Source organism: Halictus rubicundus, chromosome 2 (genome assembly GCF_050948215.1).
Source record: "Halictus rubicundus isolate RS-2024b chromosome 2, iyHalRubi1_principal, whole genome shotgun sequence".
NCBI classification, from domain to species: Eukaryota; Metazoa; Arthropoda; class Insecta; order Hymenoptera; family Halictidae; genus Halictus; species Halictus rubicundus.
Genome location: NC_135150.1, coordinates 3,002,151 through 3,024,328, shown reverse-complemented (window position 1 = coordinate 3,024,328; position 22,178 = coordinate 3,002,151). Strand labels below are relative to the sequence as shown.

The window sequence follows — 22,178 nt, the reverse complement described above, 5'->3', positions numbered from 1 at the left end:
CGTCTTTCATTTCTTATGAAATGATTTTGTTAAAAATGAAGTTATACTTTCAAGTATACCATCATTATATTCTTTTATAGAATTCGCATTTTCATAGTTTGAACGTTTCTTAACTCTTTTCATTGGTGTCGTAGAAAGTACTTCATTTGCTAAATTTTCTAACTTAATATGAACCATTTGTTTCTGGAGTATAGGTACTAATAAATTGTATTTATCGATTTTATTATTTACACGTTTTGTCGTTGATTGAAAATTTTCTATAATTGTGTTCCAAGTAGCTTCATCTACATCACTCAATGGTAAGAGACCTACTTCATTCCGTTTTTCTATTAATCTTTTCCGCAAGTTTTCAGTTTCTTCCCTAATTTCTTTAGATAATTGTATCCATTCAGGAGTAAATCCATTTTCTATTAATACCTGTAGATAAATTTTGCATGTAATACACTCTAAACTTTTAATGAAATTCAATTCTCTATACCTCATTCAATTTGTATGTTACAAAATCAACATATGGATTTCGTAGATTTGTATTTTCTTTCAGAGGTTTACCCGTGCCTGGCAGATCACTAAATTCACCTTTCTTCATTGCATCTTGTATCAAATCTTCCACTAAACGGTCCATTCCAAAACGAGTTTTGATGTCTTTTGCACGTTCCTTATCTTTCCCAACTAACGTATTGCGTTCTTTAGCCTGCAGTTTCTTAAGCCTATGCTCTATTACATTATCAACTGCTTTCTGAGCTCTTTGTGCTGTATACAATTTTTCTCGTTTACTATATGTTCCAGTTCCTATATTATAAGTTAAATAATGACGATGTTGTGGAGCTGTATGCTAAACAATAAATGAATGCGAATTAATCATTGCTCATCAAAAATGATATAATATATGTACGATATAAAAATTATACTTTAATATCAAATTCTTCAACTTCAGGTAAAGGTGCACATTTTTCTTTCCGTTCCATTCTTGCCTTACGTATATGTCTATAAGCATTTTCAATCTATTAAAAATAAAGCTGATATTATGAAAAGAAAATTTTACTATACAACTCATTCACAGTTTTTAATGTTTGCAGTTTGATTGTTTTTTATATTACTTTTACAAACTACAAACAATTATGAAAATTTATACAAAAAAGTTTCATATGGATAATATCCTTTATTAAGTTTGTACCTACAGATGGTACAAAAATAGTTTAGGAAGCTTAAATATTTTTAAAAATATTTAAAATGTATCAAAAATTTTAATTATTTCACTTGTTGTGGAAGTAATCATATAGTAATGAATAAGAGATATAAAGAATTATTATTGCAGATAAAGAAGTTTACATACTTCAGTAAATTTAGCTGCACTAGCTTCCGATGAACCACTATCTGGATGATATCTTTTTGCTAATTGAACAAATGCCAATTTCAGAGCTTCATCTTCACAATTTTCAGGAACTTCCAATATCTGATACCATTGCTTAAAAAATTTTAAAACATACAATTTACCACATTTCTCAACAAAAAATTTAACTTAACATAGATTTAAAAATTTACAGAACATATAAAAATCATCATTAAAAAATAAAAAAAAAGTCATCAAATCATCATTAAATCATCATTAATCATCATTATATCTTGTTTAAAAATAATATTATTAAATATATAATCTAGTAAGATTTTCATGTTTTATTTATGTAAATGCATGAATATGCACGTTAAGCCCAAACAGTGATATTAAATGTACATACACAATTTTTAATTTAAACTCTAAGTAAATAATGAATGTTGCTACTCAATTTTAGTAGTACATTTTATATAGTTGATGTAAAAATATATTGTAGCAGAACATACCTTCATACTATATTGATGTTTGAATCTTCGTGTAATCATCATATCCAAAATTGTAATAGGTGGTAAATATTCAGATTTTCCACACAACTGATTAAACTTCAACATGATTTTTAGAAAATCAAATATTAAAATGATCACAGTATTTTTTTATATAATTACATAACATTAAGAAATTATATGCATTGACTACTGTTAATATAAATAGGTATTATTTAAAATAGTGAAGTAACCTAAAACGGTTTTATAAAGTCATGATTGTTTGTATAGCAATGGCTATAATAATGCACCTTATATGACGACAGTTTACAGTTAATTTAGACCACAAACCGAATGTTTTGCAATTATATATTATTAAATACTTTTATGTTACATATTTGTCAGAAATTATACAAACGTCATGTACTGACGTTGAAAAATTTATATATGTACATCAATCCATGACACGTGAGTGAACCATTTATAAACACTACATAAATAACTGCATATTACCTTGTCAACTAGATATATACAGTTCTTTTCATATGCCTGTAGAGTTTTTAATTTATTGTTTATAAACGTTTCACAAGATTTTTAACTGATTGTTTATAAATTTTTCGCAATATTTTTATTAATGAATTGTCTTTAAATGCATCGTAAAGTCTTCAATTAATTGTTTTTAATCATTTTGTAGGGTTTTTAATTAATAGCGTTTATAGAGATTGAATTTATAATTAATTAATTTGCATTAAAATGAAGTGGCACAATATATTAGAAGATCTTACGTGCAAATTAACAAAAATACATGCTTTAAAAGATAAAATAAAGCGGGAAGATGAATTAATGTTGCATTTATGGAATGATCAAAACACAAGGTAGATAAACAATATATTGTAAACAAGTAATCAACAGATTTATTGTTACGACATTACAAATACATAATATTAAATCATTTTTTTCATAGGAAACTTACATCACTATGGTTAAAACACTATTACAATAAAAAAGAATCAAAGTCTATAGCAAAAGCTCAAATTTTTAAAAACGCAGGAAATAAACAATTTCAAGCCAAAAACTATTCAGAAAGTATACAGTCTTATACGAAATGTGCTACGTATGCTCCAGCATATAGCCTTGAATCTTCAGTGGCTATTGCAAATAGATCTGCTTCTTTATTTTATTTAAATAGGTACAATGTAAGTAAACATGTAAAATACGCAGTAAATAGACATTTTATTTTGTAGATATGTATTTAATGTTTTCCATTATATTAATGTATTCTCATGTATACATTTCATGTATAATGCTTACCTGTTAACAATGACAAGGACTGTATAAAAGATATTGAATTAGCAATTAAGTTAAATTATCCTAAGGAATTACATTATAAATTACATTTGCGTATGGTGCAATGTTACTTGAAATTAGGTAATCCAGATTTAGCAAAAAAAATTATTTCCATAATACGTGGATCGATTGATGATCCTAACTATATTGCACCTTCTATGAAAGGTAAACAGTATGTGTTGATAAGTATTGTTATAATACTTCTAAATATTATATACTTCTAATACATCTACATTTTAATATCAACTTTCAGATGATATTGAGAAACGAATTTCTGGAGTAACATTTAATCGATCATGCACACAAGATGAATCACTAAATATTGATGGTTTGTTAGACTTGAGGTCTATGCTTATGTTTGATGAAAATCCTAATTTTCCATATGCATCGTTGAGCATTGATAGAAAATTTAATGGAGAACTGGGGAGACATGTAATAGCAAATAGATTTATAAGAAAGGGTGAAGTCCTATTTTTAGAAAAACCGGTAAGCTTTGTAGTACTGAATCATGATGTAGTGGATCGTTTTTGTCAACACTGCAATCGTTCCAACAGAGATATTCCTATACCGTAAGTAATATATGTAGTAAAGCAGTAAATACTTTATGAAATCATTGTAAAAGTCATGAATTATGTTGATTAAGATGCTCAAAGTGCTTGAACACTTTTTATTGTGACACAAATTGTTTGAACGACGCATGGTCTTTGTATCATTGTTGGGAATGTCCCGGAAGTCAAATGGGCCTATGGAAAGAAATTGGGATTGGACATTTAGCATTGAAAGTTTTGCTAACATGTACAACAACAACAGATACAATCAAATTTAATGAAATACAAAATTTGATAACTAATTTTGATAAAGAATCCATAGAAGATTTGATAGTATATGGTATTGTAAGTATATCACGAAATAGTGCATACATAAATACATGAGGAAATAAAATTTTTTGTATAACTTATACAACCAAATTTCTTACAGACAGCTGTCATGCTTACCTCGTATTTATTGGAATACACTGATTTCTTTCAAAGAAATGACCTTAATGATCATCTTGCGAAGAAATTTTTTGATAACAGTTTTAATTCCAACTTTCATGCAATAACAAATGATAACAAACATCTTTATGTAAGCTCTTTACTTCTGCGATATATCCTACAACTTATTTGCAATGGTCATGCAGTTTCTAAGTCAGACATACAATGGAATGAAAATAATTTTTCTATTGGTCAACAAGACATTGTAGCTACAGGAATTTATCCGTCTGCAAGTATGATGAACCATTCTTGTGATCCCAACATAATTAACATGTAATTGTTCATTTTGTTTGAGACGCTTGAATTACATTACTTAATGATATGTTATTGTTGTTATTATATTTTAGTTTTATGGATCAATACCTGATCGTTAGAGCATTGAAGGATATCGCCACAAATGAAGAAATTTTTAATTGTTATGGTATAGTAAGAGTTTTCTACATATTAAACATGTATTTGTGTTTTGTTTTATCACTGATTTCATATTGTTATCAATAGGTCCCCATTACAGGCATACATCAACAGAACAAAGACAGAAAATATTGTCCAGTCAGTACTGTTTTACCTGTAAATGTAAACCTTGCACTCAACCGAATCTGCAATATTTCTTGGTAAAAATACAAACGGTTAATTCTTTCTAAAATAATTTAACAGTTAAATTACAATCATTTATCACTGCAGGAAAGGTTTACTGCCATGAACTGTTCGAAATGTAATGGTGCACTGTGCAACATCAAGAATTCTTTATTTTGTTTAGACTGTTTTGACAATCCTAAAGATTTTCAACAAAATAAAATAGAACAAGCTGAAACACTCTTTCAAGCAGCTAAAAGTTGCATTGCTCAAGAAAAAGTTGAAGAAGCTTTAGAAAAATTAAAAAACTGTTTAAATATTAGGAGAAGAATATTATATAAATATCATGAAGATATTGTCTCTACTTTAAATCTCATATCAGAATTATATATTACAAAGGGTTTTGTATAAATCAATTATTTATATGAAATGTTCATTAACTTTTTTATGAATTAAATGAGATAATTTTGCAGGTAAATTGGCGGATGCTAAAGAATGCGTGGAAAGTACAATTGCTGCAGTCAGTGAAAGATCTGGATCTTCTAGTACAGAGCTCTTGGATACACTAGATACACTCACAGATCTATGTATTATCTGTCTTCAAGAGCGGTCAGATACTACTTCAAGCTCATACAAGTAAGTTTGTTGTTTTATGCATAAAAAGTTTAAAATTTATGACCAATAATATATGTAAATGTTTAGAGCTCTGTTGACAAAAACATACAAATATTTGGAACAAATAGAAGAGTTGGCAGATTTTAATTATGGATCATGGAGTGATATCTACAATTATATAAAAAAGAAACGGAATAAAATTATTTCCATCACCCAGTAAACAATTTGCTCTTGATTTGGTTTGAATTTGCTACCAAAAGTCTACAAATTCCGACCCATCTATTTCCGCATTAGGCACGGTATTTAAATGCAAAGTTTGCAGGCGGAATTCCATGCCAAATAAAAAGCAAATTGAGATCAAACCTTGGCCTTCTTATAGAAGCTAGGTCGGTCGCACTAAGTGTTAATATCGGGCAAAATCAGAGGAAATCTTGCTGTAAGAGGGAAAGCACATTATAATTTTAAGATCTGTAAATATTTCAATCTTAAAAAATAAACGAAACTTAAAATTATTTAATTTCCAATTCCGTTTTCCCTCCTACAGGAAGATTTCCGCCGATTTTGCCCGATATTTACTCTTAATGCGACCGACCTCTATAAGGAGATCAAGGTTTGATCTCGATTTGCTCTCCATTTGGCATGGAATTTTACGTGCAAACTTTGCACTCAAATTTTGGTGGCAAATTATTTGCAAATAGGGACCAAATCCTGCTTCAAACATGCTTTTGACACCAAAATGACCGGCTTTTACTTCCAAAGTACGATTACAAACATTGGTCAAAATTTGCTTGAAGCAAGTTTTGCTGACTGGGATATTAATAAATATAGGTACTAAGATTTCAAATTATATAAATACAATTTTCATAAAGTTGTAAATAACTTTACGCATACATTTATTTATACATTTCTCCATACGCATAATTATTATTCGCATTCCTACAATTTTCTAACACTATAGTGCCTACTAAAAATGTTGTCATTTGAAAAAAATGTTTTATTCACCATCTGCAGTTGTTTTGCAGTTGTTTTAAACAAGTGCAATGTTTTCATAGCAGGTACCTTTCTCAAAATTTGAAAAAAATCAGGATACTCCCGACCGCTGCTTCTACCGCGCGATAAATCGTTTTTCTCGAATATTTTGTAAACTATTCACCGCGTCCGAAAATGAGTTCAACAGAACCTGTACATCTGGACAGGCTGCGTCTTTTATCTCGAATTACTTTTTTTCGAAAAACAAACGGTTTAAAAAAAATTGAGAAAATGTCGGACCAAAATCCAAAAATTTTTTCAACACTAAAAACACTAAAAAATATTGTTCACAGAAAGTAGTGTAGTAGTGTAGTTCATTGTTCCCCTCAGGGTAACAGTTCTATTACAATCTCCTTCCTTTCGCTGCTTTTCGCATACCCTGGCTCTCTGGGGCAGAGTTGGGCAAAATATTTATCTAAATAAAAATTTCGAATAACGAATAAAGCATAAAAAAATTTTTATTCGTTATTCGAAGGTTCGAATAAAAAAAGTATCTTTATCCGACGAGTATCGGATAAATACTTTTATTCGACGAGAATTTATCCGACGAATAAAGATAATTTTTTTTATTCGAAGCGGATTTATTCGAACTTCGAATAATTTTTTCATCTTTTATCTGTATCTTTTATTCGAAGGCTTCAAATAAATCTTCGAATAACTTTTGCCGAGCGCCGAGCATCAAAGACCCAGCGACGACAGACGACATACAATGTAAGCAGACGGAGAATCGTGCATTATTGGCAATTTATGCTTGTATGTTTTTAATCAGAACAATATTGTTAAGACGAACGAGTTGTAGAGGTTGTTCCGATCGAAATGAGTCCAAACACGACATCATTTGGACTGTCTTTAATGAGATTGTAATTTTTATCGTAACATTAGGTATCAGTGAAACTTGGTCGATTACACTCGAATTTGACCACATTTTCATCAGGAAAATCCCCTCCATTCGCTCGTCAAATTTTATGAGGATATGTTGAAAAATCTAAAAGTTTAAACTTTCATTCGTGCGCGATTCTCCATCCGCTTACATTGTATGTCGTCTGTCGTCGCTGGGTCTTTGATGCTCGGCGCTCGGCAAAAGTTATTCGAAGATTTATTCGAAGCCTTCGAATAAAAGATACAGATAAAAGATGAAAAAATTATTCGAAGTTCGAATAAATCCGCTTCGAATAAAAAAAATTATCTTTATTCGTCGGATAAATTCTCGTCGGATAAAAGTATTTATCCGATACTCGTCGGATAAAGATACTTTTTTTATTCGAACCTTCGAATAACGAATAAAAATATTTTTATCTTTTATTCGTTATTCGAAATTTTTATTTAGATAAATATTTTGCCCAACTCTGCCACCCGTCCACTGCGGCAGTAAGGACACGGCGCACAGTGGTGCCAAATGACCAAAAGCGGTAAAAAATCTGTAAAAACGAAACTATTCAACGAATTTGTTTGAAAATTTGTGGAGAGATTGCCACAGGTACAACGCTTATTTGGCAAAAAAATGTTTGTAAAAAGTTGTTAACATTAAGTAATATGGGGTAATCGAAAATCTCTGTTTTCTGCCCATTTTTTATTTATGGAAGCATACAACAAATTCTTTAATAGATTTTGGTCTGGATCTAATCGTTTTGGCAAGGTGTAATATTGATCTAACTTTGTGCAAAAATCATGAGACCCTTCGAGGCCCTTTCGCCACAATTTAAGTTTAAATATCAACTTTCGGAATTTCCAAGAATGAATCGCGCGGAAGTCACGATCATTTGATGTTTCAGGTGAAATTTTTAAGGGATCAGATAATAAAAAAAATGTGACATTCGTACATATAAAAAAATATTTAATAACAATTTTTTATGTTAAATAAACAAAGTTTTCGTTCACTGGACCACTGTCGCAAAAATGCAACAGGTATTTTTTGGTAGTGCTCCAATGAACGCTATAAAAATAATTTATGTAAGATAAAAAAAATTGTTATTAAATATTTTTTTATACATAAAAAATTAATAAATCATATGCACTTCACATTTTTCTTTACTATTTAGAAATATTTCTAATCTCCTGGAACATCCTGGAACAGCCAAAGTCGCAACGTCGTGAATGTTGCCGAAACCCTACTTCCTTTGATGCAGTGCAATGCAGTGCGAACGTAGAAAAGAACAACGAAGCTCAATAAATTCTTTATTTTCCATTATTTTTTATGGGACGTTCACCAACATATTCGTAGCATTTTTCTAAGGAAAATGATACCAAATATGATATAATTCCAATAATATTGACTTGTGTAATGAACGAATAAAGTTTGGCGTAGGAAAGAAAGAGACGCGGAGGTCGCGGCTGCCGGTACAGTGTAAGAAAATGTGTCACTTGAATTTCACATTCTGCCGAATATTGCAAATTACGCCTAGAAAACGCAAAAGTAGGACTTGTGAAGAGGCTAGCGCTCTAGATTTATCTTTTATCTAACGCTTTTGACCACTGAAAAGCCCCATCTTTGCATTATCGAGAAATGGTTTGCTGCCTCCCGACTCATACAATCCTCGTGTACGTGTTTCGGATCTAGTGTTATGTGTGGCACACGCATACGGCACGCTCAGTGTCACTCGAGCTTCTCCTAGCGCCCGTTTATAGCGTGGCGATCGCTAGAGAATTGGTCCTGGATATCCTCTCTGCTTCATGCTTTAGGTCCGTGGTTAATACACTAACAATTTCTGGGAACATTTTGGAAATATGTATATTTTTGTGATGGTTTTGTCACTATACTTCTGAAAGCAATGAAATGAGATGTATATGTAAGAAATACCACTGTATAGAATATAAGTAGATGTTTGAATACAGAGTGATATAATACATGAGGTTCACGCCAACATATAAACATTTTAGATACAGATAAAAGAGACTATAAAGAATCATAATGTTATGATAAGTGTGTTTAAAGATTTCATATTTGTTTAGTCACAGCCTACTCTATGTAGTACTAAAATACGCTGTGGTTTAGTGTGATTTTGGGTTTGCATGCACGCTTTGACAATTTGTAGTAGTGTTAATTGAGACTGTAACACGTGTGTGTCAACATTTTTTTTTCATTTTCATAAGTCCAAGAGTTCAGGATATAACAATACTTGAAGAATTTGATGAATACTTCGCAGTATTTGTAATGAAAGGTATAATAATTTAAGAATTTATGTTCACTTGCAGTACACAGGAAAGTACAAAGAATGTGAACAAAACCGGATGTATATATTTTGTAGGCATGCGTGTTCCGTATTGTGTCCTTTTCACTTCCCGCTGACGTCATTTTTCCATATACTTACATAAAGAAAAGCGTTATTTAAGCGTTATTCCTTATAACTTGTACCTAATTGCTCAGAGTACGGGTGCATAAATATTTTGTGTTGAATTCTGTTAAATTACAAGTTTTAAGTTGAGTGTTACAACTTTTGTATGTGGCGTCCAATCTGTTAAACTTCATCGCGGGGCTCGCGAGTTTAGTAAACATGCAAATGCAAGAAACAGAAGGAGCGGATGGTACGTAAATATTTAGCGTATTCATTATGAATATTTGATTTCTCATCTTTACTTAATTTTGATCCGAATTTTACAAAAGTAAAGTATTGCATCGTCAGTTTGAACTTTGTAATTCTTAACCTCTACACCACAATTCTATGTTGATCAAATTTTCCTAAAGTTACATTGGGTATTTTTAGGATCACCCTGGAATAATTCCAGTGGTTGTGATGAAGAACGTCGACCGACTCAAAAGGAGGGTAAAAAGTCAAATATATTACCACTATGGGGTAATGAAAGGACTATGAATTTAAATCCACTAATTCTGACAAACATACAGTCGTCACATTATTTCAAAGTGAATTTGTATGAATTGAAGACATACCATGAGGTGATTGATGAAATTTATTACAAAGTGTCTCATTTGGAACCATGGGAGAAAGGAAGCAGAAAAACAGCGGGTCAAACGGGCATGTGTGGAGGCGTGAGTATGTTTTTTAATAGACTAATAATTTATAATTATTTGTTTATTCATTTACCTAAAAAAAAAAAGCGAGCATAGAGTTGCTATTATTCACATGTAGAAATTCCAAATTTATAGCACTTTAAAGGACCTGGACAAAGTATAAAATGAAATTTATCAATGAAGATAGAATAGGTCAAATTGTTTTGAATAATTTGTGTAAAGCAAAAGTAATTATCATTGACTTTGCTGTTAATGTCTAATCAGGCATGTATATGAAAAATATTGGTCTTGGACACTGAGCAGTCTTGTTTAACGTCTCACTTACTTATTACAGAGTAGCATGTTCTTGGTCAATATAGTTAATTTTAATATGAATATGATTCATTAATATAGGGGGTGTAAATTTAACGGTTTATGCAGGTTCGCGGTGTTGGTGCTGGTGGAATTGTTTCAACGGCTTATTGTCTACTATATAAACTATTCACCTTGAGGTTAACACGGAAACAATTAAATGGTCTTATCAATCATCCTGATTCACCATACATAAGAGCACTAGGATTTATGTATATTAGGTAAAAAATATTGTAATTCTTCTGATTTTGAGTTAATATATTAAAAACTAAATTATTACTGATATTTGTAGATATACGCAACCACCGGCTGACTTATTTAGTTGGTATAATGATTACCTAGAAGACGAAGAAGAGTTAGATGTAAAAGCTGGAGGTGGTCAAGTAATGAAAATGGGTGATATTCTGAAACAATTTCTTACCAAATTAGAATGGTTTTCAACACTATTTCCAAGGATACCAGTGCCTATACAAAAAGAACTTGAACATCGATTAGCAGAAAGGTTTCCACAACAATCTATGAATGCTAGAAACGCAAAACCACCTATCACATTAAATAGTCATGGAAAATATAGTAATAGTAGTAATAGGAAAGATAATGGTAACCTTACGTCACGAAATCAACCTCGACATATCCCTGATAGCGAAGCTCAATGGGGCGAGGCAGAGAGAACAAGCCACTGGCGAGCCAGGTGCGTCTACGTGGTATGAATACAATCACGTTACTAATTTATATAAGATTAATAATAATAATTATAATTGTTAAGGACACGGGGTGAAGATTAAGGGATGTACCCACGCCAGGAAAATAGACTTGATCTCAGTGTATCTTTTGAGTTTTATTTGATATATGTGTATGTTATAATTTATTTTTGATATAGTTATTTGCTAATATTACAAATTTCGCGTAATAAGTCTCTTTATACATTTATAGTTCATTTGATTCGTGTCATACTCACTCGGAAGCCTATAGCGTTTATCATTCAAAAAATCTGCTTTCAGCTAAGACTATTTGCGTAATTGTGTGAGTATGGTACGAATCAAATGAGTAGAGTATGCGATATATTTTTCAGAGGTACTTTCACGTTGCTAAATTTCTTTGATTTCTATGATTAGTGAGAACTATGTATTGAAAACATGTTAGCACTGATAACAAAATCATCTCGATACTCGTAATAACTGTGTACTGATCTCTAAATATCGAATTACGGCAAACTGTACAGTATGTGTAACAGCGAAGTATTTAAGATAAATAATTTCTTGGTACTATTCTTGAATTTTCATACGCTATGCCTATGTTTTTGTATAGGCTAACATTCTTGAAAGATTATTTGTACTTCAGCGATACTTCCCTTTGAACAATTTCTTTTCTAGATCGGACGAGGATCGTAAGGATAAATACAGAGAACGTGAACGTGAACGGGAACGTACTAGAGAAAGAGAAAGAGAACGAGCTCGAGAAAGGGACAGGGAAAGGGACAGGCATTTCAGACGGTCGTCTAGTCGCGACAGAAGTCGAAGACAGAGGGAATATAGGAGTCGCAGCAGGGACAGGTCCCACCGAGACCGGAGTAGAGACCGGTATCGCGATAAAGATCGTCATCGAGATAGGTAATGCAATTTTTTTTGTGCATTTTTAATTGTAGAGTGTTACAGAATTTTTTAATTACAGGAGAGGCTCGCCGTACGATTATGCTGCAGAGCTTGCTCGAGAAAAAGAGAGACAACGAAGAGAATGAAAATGTATGTTAACGTGTATATATCGATATAAATGTTTGTACGAGTGTAACTATGGAGATGAAAACGATTTAGAGCCGAGCCATCTGAACACCACCGTTTTAAGAGAAAACTGACTCCATTTGGAGTAGTAGCCTAAATTTAATTCGATTATATTCACCTTGTAGTTTACATGTTTTTATAAAATAAATTCCTGATTATAATTACTGTCTTGTTCCCTTACTTTGTAGACGTGATAAGAATTCTTTGCAGACGAATTTTAGCACTGTAATTACAGTTATATTGCCATTGTATAAACACAAATTACTTGTATAGTAATAAACACAAATTAATTATCTATTAGTCTGTATGAAATATCCTTGAAAATTTTTCCGTCCTTAATAAAACTATATTTAGAACGTAGTTTTTTATTATTTTCAAGAAACATTTGAAAAATAAGTACATAATTGGAATTGTAGTCAAAGTGTTACAAAAATTTTTTAATCATTTTTATTCGTGGCTACGATTCAACACTGCGGCGCGTGAGTATTTTGTATTGAAGTTAAAAATGGCGACGGATACTTGCTGTTCGATTACCGCTGGCCGCGATTAGACAGTAGTGACATTGAAACATGGAAGAAATATATATTATCAGGTGACAGTATCAGCAAGGCCAATTTTTCAAAGGTGCTAACATGAAAAATTTTTCAGTATTTCTCTACTTTAATTTAAGATTCGTTGTACAGTTTCACTTTGATCGTGTTAATTTTCTTCAGAGTTCCGTCTTGTTTCGTGTAGATCTAAATTGTTTCATGAGGATCATACTAGCAATGGAAATGAGAACATTTATGCTGCCATTCTTTAGAAACTGTTTATTAGGAAACATTAATATGAAATGAAAATCACGTAGATTCGGCCTTGCGAAGTTACAGTTCCTTCGTATCGAAAAATGACACACTACATAGAGTTAGAGTAATTATGCGCCATCTATGTGTCCTTTATTCGATCGAAACTCTGGAAATTCTGTTCACAGATGATTGGCCGACGCTGCGCTCTTGTTGCTTTAGGCGGCCTTTTGATTCTCGTTCTGAGCGTTAATGTATATTTCATTCGAATGATTGTGGAAAGCTCGTCACAGAAGGCTTCTTCCAAAGGCATGCCTGTCTCTCAATTGAAATCTGAACAGGAACAGCTGATCTCTAATGTAGAGCAGAATTTGGAAGCTCCACAAAAGTCGGTTGCGAGAGACATGGCGAAAATGATTAAGGGGGAGATTCAAATGCTACCTTCGAAATATTTTAAGCAAAACACTAGCTACGCGATAGTCCTAGAACGACTATTAGCCGAATTAAAAATAACGCCTAATGTTCGTGAGAATATATGGAATATTCCTAATAATAATGTTAGTAATTTATTAATGTATTTGTTAAGTTATGCGAAGTAATCTCTTTTCGTTTAACAATTCTCACATAGGAGGTAAAATTTTTCAGTTCAGTCGGGAAAAAAAATAGATTGAAAATGTATAAGGGATGTAACAATTGTTTGCGTTTATCTTTGTAACATTGTCGTGTTTCAGGTATACACTTCTTGCGTTTACGTTTGTTTTTATGAATACTAATAATATCGCATTGAATGAATGGTGGTATTTTAATTATAGTTATGTTAATATTTATTTCAATACAAATGTGAAGACAAAGAGATATATAGAGAGATCTGAGTATAATAATTATTAAAACTAAGTACTTTCAAACAAAGGACACATGTAAAGGAAGTTCGTTTTATATTTCGTTTATGTTTGAATGTATGAAAAATAAATACAAATTTAGGAATTGTACGTATGCAATCGTGAACACAAATGTAGTTTTCCAATATAGTCTGAATTTTTCAAGGTTATTAATAAATTAAATGAATAATATTTTTTTGCACTTCTGTGATATTTAATGACAATGTCAATTACGAATGTATTTCTATTATTTTCTTCCAATAGTCTTTCTCCAGATTAAATTTTCAAAGTTATATACATAGATTCTTTGACATACTATTCACACGACGATGGTCAAAACAAGTTCGTTGGATAGATTTTTATAAATTTACTAAGAGCTAGATTGTTATAGACCGATATAGAAACTATAATTATTATTTAAAAAGAAACAATAATTAAACAGTCTTATTGTTGAAAAAAGTAGTAGGTAGATAGTTTCAAGAGTATTTTAAGAGTATTTATAAATAAGATTATATACAATCTTTATATACAACGTTTCTAATTAATATAAGGATATGGATTATATAAAGCTCATCTTTACCATTTTTTTGTTTAACTATAAGCTCGTATAATACAAAGGCAATTTTTTGTGCAAACGCTTGGACCTCTCTGTACATCTCACCTTAAAATTCAATTTGTTAATTTCATAGTTGTAGTACGTAGGTTTTAAGCTTCTAACTTTTGCATTAGAATTAATAATCTCTAAAAATCAGCAAAGGCATACAACATTGAATTTAAACTTTTAGTGGCCGGATGCTCATCAGTTAATCCCACCGGTTGCACCTGAACTAGGAACAATTTTGGATACTTTGCGTAAATCGAAAGTTATGAGAGCAGATAATGCTCCTCTTGGTACGCAACTGAAATTGATGTTAACTCTGGAACACGGAGTGAAGGCGATGTTCAAGCCCCAATGGTATTCCAGGGATACGGTTATTCAAGGGTCTGTGTATTATGGAAAAGATCGACATAATGCCGAAGTCGTTGCATTCCATTTATCTTCCTTACTGGCCTTGAGGAGAGCACCCATTACTGTTGCAAGAAAACGTATGTGTTTCTGTCTGTTTCCATAAAGAAAAGATGTTTGTGGTGTTACTGAAAAACGAAGACTTGTCAAATATTCGATAAATAATGTTTTCATAGTCAACCTCAGAAATGAAATTCGACCACGCGCAACTCCTGAACTCTACACGACCATGTATCAAGATGGCAATGATACTTGTCTCTATGGAGTTTGTCATTATTGTTCCCCTGCCGATCCAGTTTGTGGAACAGGAGATATTTTAGAGGGTGCTTTGATTTCATGGTTGCCGAGGTATTTAAGACTTGTGAAACACCGTCATCCATGGCAAAGGACGTACAAAAAAAATAAATTCGCTACATGGGAGACGGATGGTAATTATTGCGAAAAAGTAAGTACACTTGGATGTACCAGTGTCATGTTTGTCTAGATGTCGAAGATATTCCAATTTGATTCAATTTGAATAATAGTAACAAGAGATATGCCTTAACTCAAAGATGCAATAAAACGAACTAGGCACACATATAGAGCATCGAAAAATACTTGCACGTATAATAATTCATAGCTTTCATGTTTGAAAGCTAGCTGCAATGTATCTTGAAAGCTAGCGAAGATGGGAAAAAATGTTAAATATGAACATTGAAACAAAATATTTAAAAATTCGTAGACGGCTTAGTATAATCCATGTGATCCCCCTTTCTAAGCTATTGAATATTTTTCTAAAAATTTATTAACACAAGATATTTCATGAAATGAGTTTCTCATCTTCAACTTCGGGGGCTATTGTCACCCGCTAAATATAAATTTTGAATATTATTTGATTTTGAACCAAGTTTTATTACAATGGGTAACTCCTTTGTAAGATAAAATTTACTTCGCCAGGTGAAACTGTCTAAAGCCTATTCTCCGCAATCATCTAGTAGACTCTTGGATTTAGTAGATACCGCGATCTTTGATTTTTTAATGGACAATGGCGATCGTCATCACTACGAATTAGCGCAAAATAATTTCCACAATCCGGCTGTTTTATTGATCGATAACGGGAAGAGCCTTGGGAATCCTGATGTTGATCACTTTGATATTTTAGCGCCGTTGTATCAGTGTTGCATGTACGTATCTGAAAAGATTGTAATCTTTCGCACGGTGGTATTGTCGCTGTAATTCTTTTGTGTTTTAGGATTCATAAAACTACTTGGGACCGTTTAAAGTTGTTCAGTGGTGGTTCTTTGAGCGTGGCCCTTAGGAGACTCGTTGCACACGAGTCGGCGATGGCTGGTGTTGAACACCTTATTACAGATGCCCATTTAAGTGCCATGGATAGAAGATTACTTACTGTATACGCAGTTGTAGAATATTGTTTGAAAAGTAAAGCATATGCTTCTAATGTAATATTAGATCATCGGTAGCCTACATTTTATAGAAGTTTTGCGTATTTAAACAATTTTAATAACTGAATAGGGATATATTATGTATTTTGTATAACATAACCACAAATGGCACTCGATGGTATCATTTCAAGGAATGGTGTCAATTTGAAATTGATTGAAATTGTCAATGATTGTTTTTAGGGTGAAGAAAAAATATAAAATGTTATGTATCTTAAATAAATGGCTTTGTATACGCAGTATTTTTTCAAATTGTATTACAAATTGAATTGCACAATCTTTTTGCGTTAACAGAAATTTAGATTTGCACAAGTGTAGAATATAGAAACTTAGTATAAATACTCTTCATCTTTTAATTGTCTCGAGATTTTACTTGGGAGAAATCTATGTACTGTCGTTACCAGGCAATGAAGCCAGCCCGTTCAAATACATTGGATCATCCTCTTGTTTGGTGCCTCAAACACCTCCCCCTGTTGTCGGCGAGTATTTTCTTAAGGCTTTGGCCGCGGATTCTTGGTATTAGAGTAACGTAGGTCGCGTTGATATTCGTGATCTTGACCACGTAAGTACGTCTCTCTCTTTGAATGACCTGTAAGGATCAAGTTGATGTTGATCCTTATTGGAGTTGCCGTGGCTATGGCTTGGATATCGATCGGAATTACGATATTCCGACATTGTCCTCTTCCGAGTAACCCTTATAATATGTTTTAAAAGATTTCGGTAAATATTACGTTTAGCGGACTCAGCTTTAATGACCTACATAGACATAGACATATGTTGTCCAGGAGCTTAGACATATGCATAACATATGTTAAGTTTGTGGGTGAAGCGGCAATTCATCCTTCTTCAAAACAATAGACGGGGACAAGAGAGAGCAGGTACCAGTGGTACAAGATGAAGAGAGCTTGTCAGAGGAGGAGCTGGAGAAACAAATAGGAAAACTGATCCCCCCAATAGTTCTTTGAAATGTTTTCTCCATACTTCTATTTGTATCTTGTTTTCGTTACTCGCTTTTCTTTTCCTTTCTTTATCGATGTATTTCCAAATTTGCCTCTCTTCTTTTGCCTTCCTAATTTTTTCTTTCTCTTCCTGTTTTCTCATTGCTTCCTTGCTTTCGCAAAATTTTTTGAAGTCCGCTTTTTCTTTCAGGTAAACTTCCTTATCCACTTTACCCTCTTTCCACCTTCTGTAGCATCTACTCACTTTCTTTTTCTCTCTAGTACAATCCCTGTCCCACCAATATTTGCATCCTATCTTCCATTTCTTCCCTCTTACCCTTCTCGATTCCATCGACTCCTTCATCACTGTCTTCAGCTCTTCCCAGTCCTCTGTTGTCCTTTCATTCTGTGTATATATCTTTTCGCCTGTTCTCTCTTTATATCTCTCTATAGCTCCTACATCCCAGTTTATTACCTCTTTTTCCACTTGTTCCTCCTCTCGATACTTTCCTCCTTCTGCTGTAACCTCTACTTCTAGCGGAAGGTGGTCGGACTCCGTCCTACTTCCTACTTCCCACCCTTTTGAGTTGGCTACTAGATAATCGACAACCGACACCCCTTTCCTGTCTATATAGGTGAGCTCTCCTCCTTTATCGCCTCTTTTATTCCCATTCAAAATATGTAACCCTCTTTCTTCTGTCATTCGTAACATTTTTTCTCCCTGTCCGTTTTTCACCTTGTCTTTCGATTTCCTCCTTTCCTGCTCTTCTTCCCACTCTCCATTATATAAACTTCCCTGTTCTCTTATCCTCGCATTGAAGTCCCCGCCCATAATTACCACTTCGCCTGCTGTTTGATCCTCTTTTTCTCGCTTTTGCTATTCTGTCCATCTCCTGATTGCTATACACCGCCCATACATTCCATATTTCCTCTCCCACTCCTATTCTCCTTCCTACCAGGCCCTGTACTTTATCATTCACCTCCAATGTCTTCCAACACTCTCTTGGTCCTGTATTATCCCCCCCCCCCCCGCGGCCTCCCTTCTTTTTTTCTTAATCGCCGCTTGACACTTCCATTCGTACCCTTTTGGCAGATTTTTCCTTAGTGTTTCCCATTTTCTCTGATCCACCCAGGTTTCTAATAATCCTACATAGTCAAATCCTTGCACAAATTTCCAAAATTCTCTATCCTTTTTGACTATATCTGCTACGTTCCAGAATAAAATTTTCCCCTTGTTATTCTCTGTACTTTTGTCTTCGTTGTCTTTTTTTTCGCGTTGCCACGTTTCTGTGTTACGTTTGTTTCTACTTATTTTGCCATTCTTCTCTTTTCCCTCTCCTCGTTCCAACTATACCATTTTCCCTAAACCGTTGTATATATAAAACATGTATATATACCACATGGTGACTATTTAAATATGGACCCAATATTGATAAAGTATGTTCTATCTATGAAAACTATTTTGTTAATAAGTTTTTAAGGAACATTTAGAAACAACTAAAACCTTTCGGAGGTTATTTCGGAGTGTGTCCTTGATAACATAGTCCAACAAAATAAAACTTTTTTCGTGATCTGCAATAACTGTTGGGTGATTCTTATAAATTTTGTCATTCTAAGAACGTTTTCGAAAAATATTAGGTTTTGTAAAAATGCATGATTTTGATGAAAAATTAGGTGTTACGCAAAAACTAAACATACGAGAAAGTTCAGGTTTGAGTCAAAAGATAGAGGGGACTCTCCTCTACATATCCATATAGCCAATTATATTTGTATGTATTTGCTAATAGTTGTAAATGCTTGTTAAAGTTTTGAAAATGTGCCGACGCGGGTACTTTGTACGCTCTATTTTTGTATTTATGTGAAAAATCCTTTATCTCGCAGGAATTTACTATACAGGAATGCATTCTACAGACATTTCTGGTAGAGAAACCATTCACGAAAAGTATTTGGTTCCCTTAGTATATGGGCAGGTTAAGAAAATATATTTTATAACAGAATATATTCATTAACAGCTTGCAGACTTTCCTCAACTCGCCAGGGCTGCCGCTATGTATAGTCAACATTGGTACCACTCAAATATGTCTTTGCTTACCATATTTAATTACATACATTTTTTTGTCTTTTTGGGTGCTAATCACTTCTGTTTCGGCATGTGGCTCCAATTTGAGTGCAAAGTTTGCAGGCGGAATTCGAGGCAAAACGAAGGCAAAACGAGGGGGTACACCCTGCCTTTGTGTAGAATGTCTCATTCTCAGTCTCATTCAGTTGTCTCATGAAGCAGCTACTACTACTGTATTAATAAATGAGGGCAAATTCACCGTAGATCTCGTAAGTTTTAGTTTTCTGTATTGCATTAATTTAAAATATTGTACACCCTTTTATGAAAGTTGAGACTCGACTTAAGGGCGGGGCCTTCTGCCTAGCCCACCTCCATGGAGGGGGGTTTTCGGCCTCTTTGGCCCTATCCGTCGTCCTGCTCTCTTTTGTTCCAGACACCCCGTGGCGGAAGGAGGGACATGCTTTGGTGCTGGACCTATGGTCCGACGGCTTCCCCAGAACTCATCAGTGATCTAAGTTAGTCCTACGTAAACACGTATTTAAGAATTTAGGGATTTCGGCTGGTTAGCGCACTGCTCGTGGAAGATGCGTGAGAAATAAACTTTCAATAAAGATATACATATCTTGAAAATGGATGTAGACTTTATTGACTGAGCTCTGAGATGTATACTCTATGATTCGAGAATAAAATCTGACTCGTCGTGGAGTTTGAATCTTCTACCAGCTGCTACATTCCCGTCTTCCTTTCCTTAGACAATAGGAAAATTAGGATCTTTCAGCTAAGCGTTGATTCCTCGGGTAACCCCTCTTCCGGTTGCCGCTGAATGATGATTGGTGGTGGAGGTGTCTCAATAACGCGCATACGAGAGTGGAGGTGCGAGGGTAAAGGCCTGCTAAAACAAGGGATGTGGGATCGAAAGAGGGAGAGAGGTCGGACGGAGTTCCAAGAGGTCCTTGACTGAGGATTTACGACTTCCTGTTCTGACTGTTTCCAGACCGTAGTCTGGAGTCGTAACTCTATAGTTTATGTGAAATTGAAAATCCTTCAAGATGCTACGCGACTTTGCCTAAATTCCTGGATTAGGAACTCTCTCTCTCTCTCTCTCTCTCTCTCTCTCTCTCTCTCTCTCTCGTTATACCCTTACCTACTCTAAGTTATTGCGCCTGAATAAAATGATATATGAAATACACGGCTTTGACCTAAACATTACATTTTATATTCCAATTTTCCTCCTATCGTCATTAATCGAACATATGGTACAGTAGCATTATCATAACTACGTTCGCGTAGTCGCGCAACCGAAGAGATTTCAGTGTTTGTGAAGGGTTCATTGCTACTATTACACTTTCACATTTGACGAGAATTTTGACGAGAAAATTCCAAAACTCCAAATTTTAATGTTAGGAATTCACCGATTCAAAAGTTATGCGTGTTTCAATTGGAGCGATTGTAAGCGTTTTTGACAGTTAAAGCCGCCGCCATGTTGGTATGTATGTATTCAGCGACGCGTCGCGTGTCGAGGGCCGGTCTGCCGCCTTGATGACTTTGTGTAACCATACAACATAGAAGAAAGCCATATACGTATACGAACTTGCAAGGGTTCACGGGGACTGAAACTGACGCTTCAATATCGTAATGAGCAATTCAAAAGTGATCAATTTGGTTTCCCAACAGTCCAATCTAGGACCGTTCGGTCTCTAAAATGTCTATTTTTACGTTATCGTGGAGTAATTTGTAAAATTTGGCGGCATACTGACTGACAGCGACAGTGGCGCTAGTAGTGACAAATGTAGGAACCGCGAGGTGCAGTTTCAGACGCCTCGTGACAAGGAGTATGCCGCCAAATGAAAGAAAAAGACGCGGTGAGTCGAAGCGTTCGGGAAAGATGAAAGACTGGCGTGAGCTTAGGCCTTTAAATCAAAACTTAAATGATTTTATTATGAATTATTTTTTTACGAGACTTTCATCAATATATGTGTTGAATTTTCCTGATTAAAATGATACCAAACACGATACAATTCGGATCATATTTACACTAATTTAATGGGAAGTAACTTTCATTGTTCATTACACAAGTAAATGTATCCTCGGAATTATATCATATTTGATAACATTTTCATTAAAAAAATGCCACGAATATGTTGGTGGAAGTTCCATAAAAAAATAATGGAAAAGAAAGGAGTTCTCGAGCTTCGCTGTCCTTTCCTATGTTTGGCACTGCATCAAAGAATAGTAGGATCTTGTCGGCGGCATTTCCTCGCTGTGACTTTGACAAATAACGTGTAAGACACGAATTAGGGCGTGTTTACAGACCGCGGCGAACGGTAACTGGCGGCGAGTATCGCTGTCCTTTTCTACGTGCGGCACTGCATCAAAGAATAGTGGCTTTCTAACTTAAACGACGACAAGACCCGGGCTGCTGACATAAAACGCAGATTCACTGTATCTTCTTTATTAGAGCTGTGTTAAATCGCGAAGGGCTGAACGGACGCACGAACTTAACTCGTACAATGATATTACAAATAAAAAAGTGGATGAAGAAGAATGTTCGAATGATTTCAACCACA

General features: G+C 33.9%; 4 protein-coding genes across 10 annotated transcripts; 3 read left to right on the top strand and 1 right to left on the bottom strand.

The window, feature by feature from the left end:
- Window positions 1-4: 4 nt before the first annotated feature.
- LOC143363461 (dnaJ homolog subfamily C member 28) lies at window positions 5-1,965 on the bottom strand. Its single transcript, XM_076804041.1, has 5 exons — window positions 1,840-1,965; window positions 1,334-1,465; window positions 909-1,001; window positions 479-832; window positions 5-417 (listed from the first exon to the last, which is right to left on the bottom strand). Exons 1-5 carry the CDS (start codon window positions 1,942-1,944, stop codon window positions 7-9), a joined length of 1,095 nt encoding a protein of 364 aa, XP_076660156.1. The 5' UTR covers window positions 1,945-1,965; the 3' UTR covers window positions 5-6.
- Window positions 1,966-2,196: 231 nt separating this feature from the next.
- On the top strand, window positions 2,197-6,249 carry LOC143363446 (protein-lysine N-methyltransferase SMYD4). Of its 3 annotated transcripts, none has more exons than XM_076804025.1 (12): window positions 2,197-2,283; window positions 2,510-2,690; window positions 2,780-3,011; window positions 3,144-3,327; window positions 3,416-3,731; window positions 3,806-4,055; window positions 4,141-4,469; window positions 4,544-4,617; window positions 4,695-4,807; window positions 4,878-5,169; window positions 5,243-5,405; window positions 5,472-6,249. In XM_076804025.1, the coding sequence occupies exons 2-12, from the start codon at window positions 2,569-2,571 to the stop codon at window positions 5,602-5,604; spliced, it is 2,208 nt and encodes a 735-aa protein (XP_076660140.1). In that variant the 5' UTR covers window positions 2,197-2,283; window positions 2,510-2,568; the 3' UTR covers window positions 5,605-6,249. The 3 variants fall into 3 exon arrangements, with proteins under 3 accessions (XP_076660140.1, XP_076660143.1, XP_076660150.1); XM_076804028.1 differs by having other exon boundaries at window positions 2,262-2,283; window positions 2,535-2,690; XM_076804035.1 differs by lacking the exons at window positions 2,197-2,283; window positions 2,510-2,690 and having other exon boundaries at window positions 2,889-3,011; window positions 3,157-3,327.
- A 2,951-nt stretch (window positions 6,250-9,200) lies between these two features.
- On the top strand, window positions 9,201-12,670 carry LOC143363401 (pre-mRNA-splicing factor 38B). 5 transcript variants are annotated; one of them, XM_076804001.1, is made up of 7 exons: window positions 9,310-9,571; window positions 9,659-9,935; window positions 10,115-10,398; window positions 10,801-10,952; window positions 11,024-11,422; window positions 12,105-12,341; window positions 12,403-12,670. In XM_076804001.1, exons 2-7 carry the CDS (start codon window positions 9,905-9,907, stop codon window positions 12,467-12,469), a joined length of 1,170 nt encoding a protein of 389 aa, XP_076660116.1. In that variant the 5' UTR covers window positions 9,310-9,571; window positions 9,659-9,904; the 3' UTR covers window positions 12,470-12,670. The 5 variants fall into 5 exon arrangements, 3 of the variants coding, with proteins under 3 accessions (XP_076660124.1, XP_076660121.1, XP_076660116.1); XR_013083821.1 differs by lacking the exon at window positions 12,403-12,670 and adding an exon at window positions 11,498-11,584 and having other exon boundaries at window positions 9,201-9,935; window positions 11,733-12,197; XR_013083822.1 differs by lacking the exon at window positions 12,403-12,670 and adding an exon at window positions 11,498-11,584 and having other exon boundaries at window positions 9,202-9,935; window positions 12,105-12,197.
- A 135-nt stretch (window positions 12,671-12,805) lies between these two features.
- LOC143363393 (glycosaminoglycan xylosylkinase) lies at window positions 12,806-16,856 on the top strand. The gene is made up of 6 exons (XM_076803991.1): window positions 12,806-13,133; window positions 13,480-13,848; window positions 14,955-15,255; window positions 15,352-15,620; window positions 16,112-16,338; window positions 16,407-16,856. The coding sequence occupies exons 2-6, from the start codon at window positions 13,480-13,482 to the stop codon at window positions 16,633-16,635; spliced, it is 1,395 nt and encodes a 464-aa protein (XP_076660106.1). The 5' UTR covers window positions 12,806-13,133; the 3' UTR covers window positions 16,636-16,856.
- The last annotated feature ends 5,322 nt before the right edge of the window (window positions 16,857-22,178 follow it).

Bases quoted from the DNA above. Each gene is read 5' to 3' on its own strand.
- LOC143363446 (XM_076804025.1), top strand. From the start codon at position 2,569: ATGAAGTGGCACAATATATTAGAAGATCTTACGTGCAAATTAACAAAA. The intron at 3,328-3,415 runs GTAAACAGTATG...ATCAACTTTCAG, and splicing joins TATTGCACCTTCTATGAAAG to ATGATATTGAGAAACGAATT. The intron at 4,470-4,543 runs GTAATTGTTCAT...ATTATATTTTAG, and splicing joins GATCCCAACATAATTAACAT to TTTTATGGATCAATACCTGA.
- LOC143363461 (XM_076804041.1), bottom strand. From the start codon at position 1,944: ATGTTGAAGTTTAATCAGTTGTGTGGAAAATCTGAATATTTACCACCT. The intron at 833-908 runs GTATAATTTTTA...TTTATTGTTTAG, and splicing joins TTGAAGAATTTGATATTAAA to CATACAGCTCCACAACATCG. The intron at 418-478 runs GTATAGAGAATT...ATTTATCTACAG, and splicing joins TAACATACAAATTGAATGAG to GTATTAATAGAAAATGGATT.
- LOC143363401 (XM_076804001.1), top strand. From the start codon at position 9,905: ATGCAAATGCAAGAAACAGAAGGAGCGGATG. The intron at 9,936-10,114 runs GTACGTAAATAT...GGGTATTTTTAG, and splicing joins AGAAACAGAAGGAGCGGATG to GATCACCCTGGAATAATTCC. The intron at 10,399-10,800 runs GTGAGTATGTTT...CGGTTTATGCAG, and splicing joins AAACGGGCATGTGTGGAGGC to GTTCGCGGTGTTGGTGCTGG.
- LOC143363393 (XM_076803991.1), top strand. From the start codon at position 13,480: ATGATTGGCCGACGCTGCGCTCTTGTTGCTTTAGGCGGCCTTTTGATT. The intron at 15,256-15,351 runs GTATGTGTTTCT...ATGTTTTCATAG, and splicing joins CATTACTGTTGCAAGAAAAC to TCAACCTCAGAAATGAAATT. The intron at 15,621-16,111 runs GTAAGTACACTT...TTACTTCGCCAG, and splicing joins ATGGTAATTATTGCGAAAAA to GTGAAACTGTCTAAAGCCTA.